This window comes from Scylla paramamosain, chromosome 22 (assembly GCF_035594125.1).
Source record: "Scylla paramamosain isolate STU-SP2022 chromosome 22, ASM3559412v1, whole genome shotgun sequence".
NCBI classification, from domain to species: domain Eukaryota; kingdom Metazoa; phylum Arthropoda; class Malacostraca; order Decapoda; family Portunidae; genus Scylla; species Scylla paramamosain.
This window is the reverse complement of record NC_087172.1, coordinates 17,019,930-17,029,929: the sequence shown is the minus strand read 5'-3', so window position 1 is coordinate 17,029,929 and position 10,000 is coordinate 17,019,930. Positions and strand designations below refer to the sequence as shown.

The 10,000-nt window shown below is 37.4% G+C and overlaps 1 protein-coding gene across 8 annotated transcripts in view; it reads left to right on the top strand.

Moving 5' to 3' along the window:
* LOC135111693 (relaxin receptor 2-like) overlaps window positions 1-10,000 on the top strand; it is a 194,912-nt gene that overhangs the window by 170,656 nt on the left and 14,256 nt on the right. For all 8 annotated transcript variants that reach the window (XM_064025287.1, XM_064025289.1, XM_064025290.1 and 5 more), the window contains 3 exons: window positions 2,071-2,163; window positions 5,126-5,193; window positions 8,580-8,741. In XM_064025287.1, the coding sequence (XP_063881357.1) occupies window positions 2,071-2,163; window positions 5,126-5,193; window positions 8,580-8,741 (323 nt within the window). The remainder of the gene's footprint in view (window positions 1-2,070; window positions 2,164-5,125; window positions 5,194-8,579; window positions 8,742-10,000) is intronic.

The window sequence follows — 10,000 nt, the reverse complement described above, 5'->3', positions numbered from 1 at the left end:
GTTGTTATTGTTTGTTTGCTGTTTTCGTTATTACTGATTTTATATATATATATATATATATATATATATATATATATATATATATATATATATATATATATATATATATATATATATATATATATATATATATATATATATATATATAGATATATATATATATATATATATATATTTTTTTTTTTTTTTTGTGTGTGTGTGTGTGTGTGTGTGTGTGTGTGTGTGTGTGTGTGTGTGTGTGTGTGTGTGTGTGTGTGTAAAGACAGTGCTTTGATTTCTTACTTTCTCTTTTTTTCCTTTTTTTTTTTTTTATCTTCATACGAAACTCATTCTTAGCATTTATTTTTTCTTATCGTGTGAATAAGTGATATTACTGCTAGTCATAGTAGTAGTAGTAGTAGTAGTAGTAGTAGTAGTAGTAGTAGTAGTAGTAGTAGTAGCAGCAGTAGTAGTTGCAGTAGCAGTTATATCAAGCATAGCAATAATCCCAAACAGTTGTTCCATTGTAACACTTGGTCCTGTTTCGATCAATCTTAGTGTTGTAGTTGTCGTCACTGCAATTACTTATTCTCCTCCCTTTATCGCCTGGTCTCGGCAACACTACGTAATGGCGGGCGCCGTGATATTAATGGGAGGATTTGTTTCTCTCTCTCATCAATATCATGTCATTTCCATTTCGTACACTGATTTGCCTCGCCCATGTCCGTGTTCGCGTCCTTGGCCTTGTGCTTTAAGTCCTTTTGTGTTCTTTATTCTTGGTATTGTATGAAATGTCTATTGTATTTTTTTTATTTATTTATTTATTTTATTTTATTTATTTATTTTTTTTTTTTTGTCTCTTTCGTACTGACTATATTTTAGATTTCATCTCATTAGCGGCTTTTTTCTCTCCTTTTTCTTCTTGTGCTATTGTAATCAAGTTCTTTTTCATATCTTTATTATTTTCTATTTTTTTCTATAGCTCCTTTTATCTTTTCCTTTTATCTCTGTTCTCATTTTCAGTGTTCATCAGCAACGACTCTCTCTCTCTCTCTCTCTCTCTCTCTCTCTCTCTCTCTCTCTCTCTCTCTCTCTCTCTCTCTCTCTCTCTCTCTCTCTCTCTCTCCTTTGTGTCTTTTCCTCAGCCTCCGTCTTTCTCTTCATTTCCTCTTTCTTCTCCTTTGTGTTATCTTATCTACCATCCTTCTATGCAACTATCTCTACATCTTTCATCTTTCTTTTCTCCATTCATTCACGTTTTCTCCGTGCACCTATCCATCCACATTTACGTTACCCTTTCATCCACCCTACAGCCATCCATCCATCACTCCACCTATGTTCTCTTTTCTGTCGTAACTCGTCAAAAATTCTCTTACTTTCTCCATATTCTTCCTCTCCTTTTTCTCTCTCCCATTACATTCTTTCCTCCACTTCTTTTTTTTTTTTTCAATTTTACGCTTGGAGAGTATCGGCCAAGGTCACAAAAAATGGAAAGGAAGAAAGCATCAAGAGAAATAAGGGAAGAAAGAAAGAAAGAAAGAAATGGAGGGGGAAATAAAGGAAAAGAAAGGAAAAGAAAGAAAAAGGATAAGTAGTAAGAGAAAAAAAAGGGAAGAAAAAAAGAAACATGAAGGAAGGTAAAAGAAAGAAAGAAAGAGAGAAACAGGCAAGCAAACAAATAAAGAATGAAAAGGACGCAATAAAATAAAGTAAGAAAGAAAGAAAAAAAAGAGAAAGTAAGAAAGAAAGAAAAGCAAGGAAAGAAAAAAAGACGAAAGAAATTATGAAAGTAAGAAACAAACAAACAAACAAAAACAAAGAAACAAACAAAAAGAAAGAAAAAGACACACTAAGACTGTCATTAATACAAAAAAAAAACTAAATTAAACAGAGAAAGAAAAAAAATCATGCCTACTTTCCCTTTTCACCCATAAAATAAAATAAAGCAAAACAGAGAGAGAGAGAGAGAGAGAGAGAGAGAGAGAGAGAGAGAGAGAGAGAGAGAGAGAGAGAGAGAGAGAGAGAGAGAGAGAAACAAACCAAACCAATCCACCCTTCCCGCCCTTCTCACCTGTCATCTCTCTCCTGCAGGTGGATGGGCAATGTGGAGCTTAGCATGGAGTTACTGATGAACATCTCAACGCACCCAAGAGACGAGACTCACCTCGCCAACCTGACCCACTTGTGAGTATTAGGGACGAAGTAAGGGAGGAAGAAAGGTACAGGTGTGATGGACAGGTGGGAGGGAGAAAGGAAGGGAAGTGAAGGAAGGACTGGGAAGGGAAGATGAAGGAGTGATGAAAGTGTCAAAGGATAGGAATGGACGTAATAGAAGAGAGGGGTGAAAAGGAGAGAGGAAGGGAAGTGAAGGAAGGAGGGGAGATGAATGATTGGATAAGGATAAGGAGTGATGAAGGAAACAAAGGAAGAAGGGTGAAGGAAAAAAATAGGAAGATAAGTGATGGGATAGGGGTGGATGGAATAGGAGGGAAGGATGGGAAGGAGAAAGGGAGGGAACTGAAGGAAGGATCTGGAACTAGAGATAAAGGATAGAATGATGGACAGAAGTGGTAAACGTGACAAAGAGAAGGAATGAAAAATGGGAAGAGAAGAGATAGAAAGGCAGAAAGGGAGGGAAAGAATGAAACAGAGAAGAAAAGGAGAGTGAAGGAAGAAAACGAAAGAGAAAGAAAGAAAAGGGACGAGATACGGCCAAGCAGAAAAGTAAGAACGGATGAAACAGAGAAGAGAAGGACAATAAAGGAAATAAAAGAAAAGGAACACAACACTAATATAATGGGAAGGAGATAAGATAGAGCCTAACGAAGAAGAGTGAATGAGGTTAAGAATCATTAGTACAAAGAAAGAGTGGGAAAGCAGCACATGAAGATGAAAAGGAGATATGAAAGAGACAAGAAAGGGTTACTGAGTGAAGGAAAGGATGATGATGTATTTCAGTAATGTGAAGGAAAGGAAAAAAATGTGAGGATTAAATTGATGGGGTCATGAGGATGGAATGCAAGTTTGATGAGGTGAAGGGAAAGGAATGGTGTGGGAATGTAGGACAAGGGATTAGACGTGGGAAGGGAAGAGAGACGAGAAAGAGATAGAGAGAAAAAAAAAGAGAAGGAAGGAGAAAAGAATGTGGATATACTAAGAGAGAGAGAGAGAGAGAGAGAGAGAGAGAGAGAGAGAGAGAGAGAGAGAGAGAGAGAGAGAGAGAGAGAGATGACGGACTCGACTCGCTTTCATAGCAATATTGTGCAGTGATTTTGCTCTGTTGGAACTGCCCTCAAAGGTGCGTGTGTGTGTGTGTGTGTGTGTGTGTGTGCTTGTTTTCCGTCCTGTATTTTTCTGTCACGTGTCGGTGTTTGTTTAATGTTTGTTTATCTTGTACACACGTCACGGGACACGAACGTGGGACGTTTGCTTGGTTTTATGAGGAAAGAGAGTGTCCGGTAAGCCTCACGTACACACACACACACACACACACACACACATACCTGCAATGTCCACGCGTGTGCTTCAGTTATGTAAATGCATCCAAACATTTAAACAATAGAATTCTTTTCCTTTCTTTGTTGTTGAGCGAAGGAGACAAAAGCACACGTGAGCTAGGCTTTGGAAAAGGATCCTTCTTTGTCTGCCAGATGAAAAAGAGAGTGAAAGGAGTGCCTGTTTGAGTGATGTGTGTGGAAATTGCTCCCAGTAATCGATGGGAAATGTTGTGTCATTCTTGCTGTGTAGATAAAAGTCTTAGTCGAGTTTTGGGTTTTAGTAAGTTTTCTTTCCTTTTTTTTTTTTTTTTTTTGCTCGGAGGAAAATAAAAGATTAAAAGAATTGTTTCACGTCCGAGTGGTGTGTTGTGTGAAATTGTTGTTTATATTGATTGATTAGAGAATTTTAGATGATTTTTTTTTATATGCACAATCGGTGTTATAATTCCATGTAGAGTTTATATATGGATTTTTTTTTTTTTTATCTGTGTATGTGTGTGTGTGTGTGTGTGTGTGTGTGTGTGTGTGTGTGTGTGTGTGTGTGAGAGAGAGAGAGAGAGAGAGAGAGAGAGAGAGAGAGAGAGAGAGAGAGAGAGAGAGAGAGAGAGAGAGAGGGGGGCGGGGTTGGCTGAATTGGATGGAATTTTTTTATCGAATAATTTTGTTCGTTATTATTTAAAAATACACGTATGTTTATTATTCCCAGGTGTACGTGATTTACTATTTCGCGAGGAATGAGGCTGTCTTTATTTTCCTAAATCGACTTTCTTGCGATGTAACACTCACGACAGAAGAACGGAGCACTTTACTTATATGTGTCTTTTGTTCTATTAAAAAGTTTACGATGAACTTATTTCAGACACGTGACGTATAACAGAGATCACAATTCTTGCATGTAATTTTGCGTTGCCTGACATCACCACCACTTACAGTATTAATATAAATGCTTCTTTTCTATTTAAAAGTTTTCAATTAACTTTATTCAGATACTTAACTCGGAATGGAATGACAGTCCTTACATATTTTTCTCTCGTTACTTGATATTAGCATTACCAGTCTTACTAATACAAATCTTTGTTCTGTTAAAAAGTTTTCCGTGAGCTTCATTCAAATACTTAACGCGGAATACGAAATGACAATCCTCACATATTTTTTCTCTCTCGTTACGTGACATTATCATTGCAAATCTTGATAACATAAAAACTTTGTTCTTTTAAAATGTTTCCCGTTAATTGACCTCAGAAACGTGACGCGGAATAGAAATGACAATCGTTATATTTTTCCTTTTTCCCTCGCTACTTGAGATTATTTTATTAGTCTTACTAATATTACTTAATACTTTTCTTTATCAGAATTTTTACGTTCAACTAGCTTAAGGAAGGGTTATGTTAGCTTAGGTTAGGTTAGGTTAGGTTAGGTTAGGTTAGGTTAGGTTAGGTTAGGTTGAGTTAGGTTGTTAGGTTAGGTTAAGTTAGGTTAGTTTGGGTTAGGTTAATTTAGTTTAGTTAAGTTAGCTGAGGTTAGATTAGGTTAGGTTAGGTTAGGTTAGGTTAGGTTAGGTTCGTATGAGCCTCACTGAGACACATACCATGAAAAAGAAGAGACAATCTTTACACATTGCGTTACGTTGTGTCTCTCCCCCGCGGCAGGATCTTCAAGCGATTCCGGTATTGTGGCTATTTTCCCCACGTGCCGGACTGCTACCCCAAGGCTGACGGTGAGTGGCGGGGGGAGGAGGAGGGGGCTTAACCATCACCACCATCACCACCACTAGCAGCAACAACGATAACAATAATGCCATATCCCCACATCCACCACAGCACAATCACCACCATCACCACCACTAATAACAGTAATAACATCCCCACATACATAACAATCACCACCACCATCACCATTATCTACAATAACAATAACATAATTACCATCATCACCACCACCACCACTATCAACAATAATAATAAAGGCTACCCCCACAACACCACAACACCACTACCACCATTATCCCCTGCTCCACCTCGCTTCACGTGCTTCTCTTGTCAGTTACCTGGGGATCTTGTAATTAATCATTTCTCACCATTTGCTTTTTTATTCGTCATTTTTTTAACTTGGGTATTATTGTTTATAAGATTCGTTATTCATATTATTATTATTTTCTTTTTTGTTTTCATTTCTCCTGTTTTGTTATGTTTTCTGTTTTTTGTACTTTTATTCTCTCTCTCTCTCTCTCTCTCTCTCTCTCTCTCTCTCTCTCTCTCTCTCTCTCTCTCTCTCTCTCTCTCTCTCATCTCTTGTTTTTGTTTATTCTTTCGTGCTTTTACTTTTTTCACTTGTTTATTCGTTTATGCAATATTTGTTTGCATAATCTAGTTTTATTTTTCATATTTGCCTTTGTGATTCATGTTTTTTTTTATGTTTTCATATGATTTTTTTCATAATTTCCTCCTCCTCCTCCTTCTCCTCCTCCTCCTCCTCCTCCTCCTCCTCCTCCTCCTCCTCCTCTTCTCCCTCCCTTTTCTCCTCCTCCTACTCTCCCTCTTTTTTTTTCTCCTCCTCCTCCTCTTCTCCCTCCTTTTTCTCCTCCTCCTCCTCCTCCTCCTCCTCCTCATCCTCCTACTCCTACTCCTACTCCTACTCCTACTCCTCCTCCTCCTCCTCACTTACCCTCCTCCCCTTCTCTTCATGCCAAGCCTGGACTGGAAGGAGGGGTAGGTGGGGAGGCGCCTTGTGCTTTACTATCGTGCTTCTTCCACTAATAGTTAGTGTAGGATAGTTGCACAGACGGTTTAATCAGTTCCTCAAGTCTGTTGCTGTTTGTTCTCCTTTGTACTGTGTATTCCTTTGTATTCCTCCTCCTTCTCTTCCTTGTTCGTAATATTGCACCTCCTTTTGTAATGCCTACTTCTATTTCTCTTCCTCCTCTCTTTTGTTCCTTCCCCCATCTCCTCTCTTTTTCTCTCCTCCCCTCTTCTATCCTATCCTATCCTATCCTATCTCTCCTTTCCTCACCTCTCCTCTCCTCTCCTCTCCTCTCCTCTCGTCTCCTCTCGTCTCCTCTCCTCTCGTCTCCTCTCCTCTCTTCTTCCTTCCTCTCCTCCTCAATTTCAATACCGTCTGCTCTCTACATTTGCCTCTAAGTCCCTCTCTCTCTCTCTCGCAGTCTACATTCAATCCCTAAATTCAATCACCTTATCTAACTGTCATCTCTGATCAAAGATTGACCCGCGCGTCGCTCTTGATTGCCTCCTCTGAACAGGTAACACGACCCTAATCACGGCACACGGGCGACAGGTGACAGGTGAGGCTGGACTCAGGTGGAGGGTCTCGCGTCCTCTCACCTTCGTACTCTCTCGCTCTCACCTGGAATTAATCTATCATCAGAATGGAGTTATTTATTTATTTGTCAATTTATATGTTAACTTATTCGTCTCTCTCTCTCTCTCTCTCTCTCTCTCTCTCTCTCTCTCTCTCTCTCTCTCTCTCTCTCTCTCTCTCTCCTCTCTCTCTCTCTCTCTCTCTCTCTCTCTCTGAAATTAACCTGTTATTAGGATGGTATTTATCTATTTATTTTTATTTATCTATTTATTTATTATTCATATGTCTTGTATATTTGTCTATTTATTCTTTTTTTATTGGATTTCGTCTCGAGTTTTCTTCTTTTCTTGTTTTTTTTTTCTCTCATTTGTTCTTTTTGTTGTTGGTTTTGCCTCTCCTCCTCCCTCCCTCCTCCTCTTCCTCCTCCTCCTCCTCCTCCTCCTCCTCCTCCTCCTCCTCCTCCTCCTCCTCCTCCTCCTCCTCCTCCTCCTCCTCCTAACTGTTATTAATCCCTTTTCATCTCGTATTCATCCCCTCTCATCTCCTATTCGTCAATTTACCCATTCGTCTTCATCTGTGTTATCATTTCCTTCCTCTCTATTTTCATCCTCAGTTATTTTTTAGCCTCTCTTCTTTCCTTTCATTTACTTTTTTTTTATTTTCAGAGTTGTTGGCTTGGTAACTGAAACTAACATGATCAAATTTACTAACTTCTTTTCATCCTTTTCTCCTCCATTTATAGTTTGATATTAATTGAAAGTTAACTTGTATATACTTTTCCACTTGTTTTCTTTATATTCTCTTTTTTCTCTCTCCACTTTGTGTTTATCATTGGGGTCAATCATTGCTTTTTTACAGTTCTGTTCGTTCAGTTCTCTCATTGCCATTTCATCTTCATAAAAGGTAAGATATAGAAGCTTTGCCCATTTTTGTGATCCTAATCGTCTTTTCCATCTTTGCATTTCTCTCTTCATCGTTACATTCAGTTGCTGGTTTACACACAGAGATCTTTTCGTTTACACACTCACTGCATCTTCTTATTTATAATAGTTAATCTACATATGCCTTTTCTCTTTCGTCCATTTATATTTTGCTTATCTCTTTTTTTTTTTTTTTTAATGTTTCCTCTTATCTTTATCCTTACGTTCAATTATTGGCTTACATTTATAGTTCCATTCGTTCAGTTCTCTCACTGTCTCTTCATTCCTTATAAAAGTTGATATATATATATATATATATATATATATATATATATATATATATATATATATATATATATATATATATATATATATATATATATATATATATATATATATATATATATATATATATATATATATACACTTTGTCAACTTGTGTTTTTCTTTATCATCTCTTTTTCTTTTCTTTCCATTAAGCTCTTTATTATTATTGTCAATTGTTAGCTTCCACATAAAGTTCCATTCGCTCAATTCACACACTGCTTCTTCATCTTTATAAAAGTTGAATTTATATATATATATATATATATATATATATATATATATATATATATATATATATATATATATATATATATATATATATATATATATATATATATATATATATATATATATATATATATATATATATATATATATATATATATATATATATATATATAAACCAGATTGGTTTTCTTTTTCTTTTATTTTTCCTTCCCATTTACCTCTCCCTACAGTCAACCATTGGGTTGTGAACAGAATTCATTTTATTGATTTACTTCAACTCACTCACCATCCGTTCATCTATTCCTTCCCCCAGGCGTGTCCTCGTTCCAGCACCTGCTCGTGCGTCTGGAGCTGCGTGTGGGGGTGTGGATCGTGTCCCTGCTCACCTTGATCGGCAACCTGATGGTGCTAGGGGGCAGGGTGTTCTCCAGGGACGACAACAAAATTCTCTCCCTCTTCATTCGCAACTTAGCAGGTAAGGGGGTCATTGGGATGGTGGAGGTGGTGGTGGTGGTGGTGGTGGTGGTGGTTGTAGAAGGAAGGGGGAGGAGAGTAGTTGTGGGAGTATTAGTATTGGTAGTTATAGTAATAATACTTGTTGTTTTCACTGGAGTTGTGTTTTAGTAGTAGAAGAAGAAGTAGTAGTAGTAGTAGTAGTAGTAGTGGTAGTAGTAGTAGTAGTAGTAGTAGTAGTAGTAGTAGTAGTACTAGTAGTAGGATCAACAATAATCTAAGCCATGGAAATGGCGAGTACTCTGCAAAGCTTTACTGTCACAACTGACTGAGTAATTGTTTTATTTCTGGCAACGAAACAAATGTAGCACAGAGGTCAAACACAGCACGCGGTCTGTGACCACACCGAGTCACAGAACAGGAGCTAAAACTGCGCTACGCTTAATGAATACGAGACGAGCAGAGAGCGAGTGAGTCAACAGTCAGTTCTTGCTGTGTTAAATTTGTGTTGTGTTACTCTTTCTCCTCCAGTACATGAATATATAACACTGTTTGATGTCGAGTCTTGATCTTAGTTGTTTGTTGCCTCCAGTGATGTGTATATATTTTTCATTTTATCTACTAGTTTTTCTCTACTTTCTTTCGTTCATGACCTATAAAAGGAGCGTTGAGATGAGTGTTGCTAAGGTTGCCTGGAATATAAGGGAAGCCAAGTGAGTTTAGTAAAAGTTAAGGAAACGTTTTTTGTTCTATAGTTGAGTCAGAAAGGTGAGGTTAAGTAAGGTTAAGGGAATTTATTTTTTGTTCTATCATTGATCTTGCTGCTGTGATGAATGGATGTGACACTAATCCTCCTAACTTAGCACTGGAAAGGGTCAGGTGAGGCAGGGAACCCAACTGAGATTAATACAGTTATGAGAATGTTTTTGTCATTTTACATTGGTGTTATAAAGGCGAGGATTAGAGTTACAACCATTCATCATCACAGCAGCAGCTTTTATGACGACTATACGACAAAAAATACATTTCCCTAGCATAAATTAACCCAACCTAACTCAACGTAACGTAAATCAACTGCAGGACAAAAAATAACGTTTCCTTATACTGAACTCATTCGCTTTCCTGTGTATTCCAGTCAACCTTAAACATCACTCAACTCTCCATTTATAAGTCACGAACGAAAAAATAAATAAAATAAAGAAAAGCTAGTAGATAAGCTGAAAAATATATACACATCATTAGAGGCAACAAACGATTAAGATCAAGATTCGACATCAAACA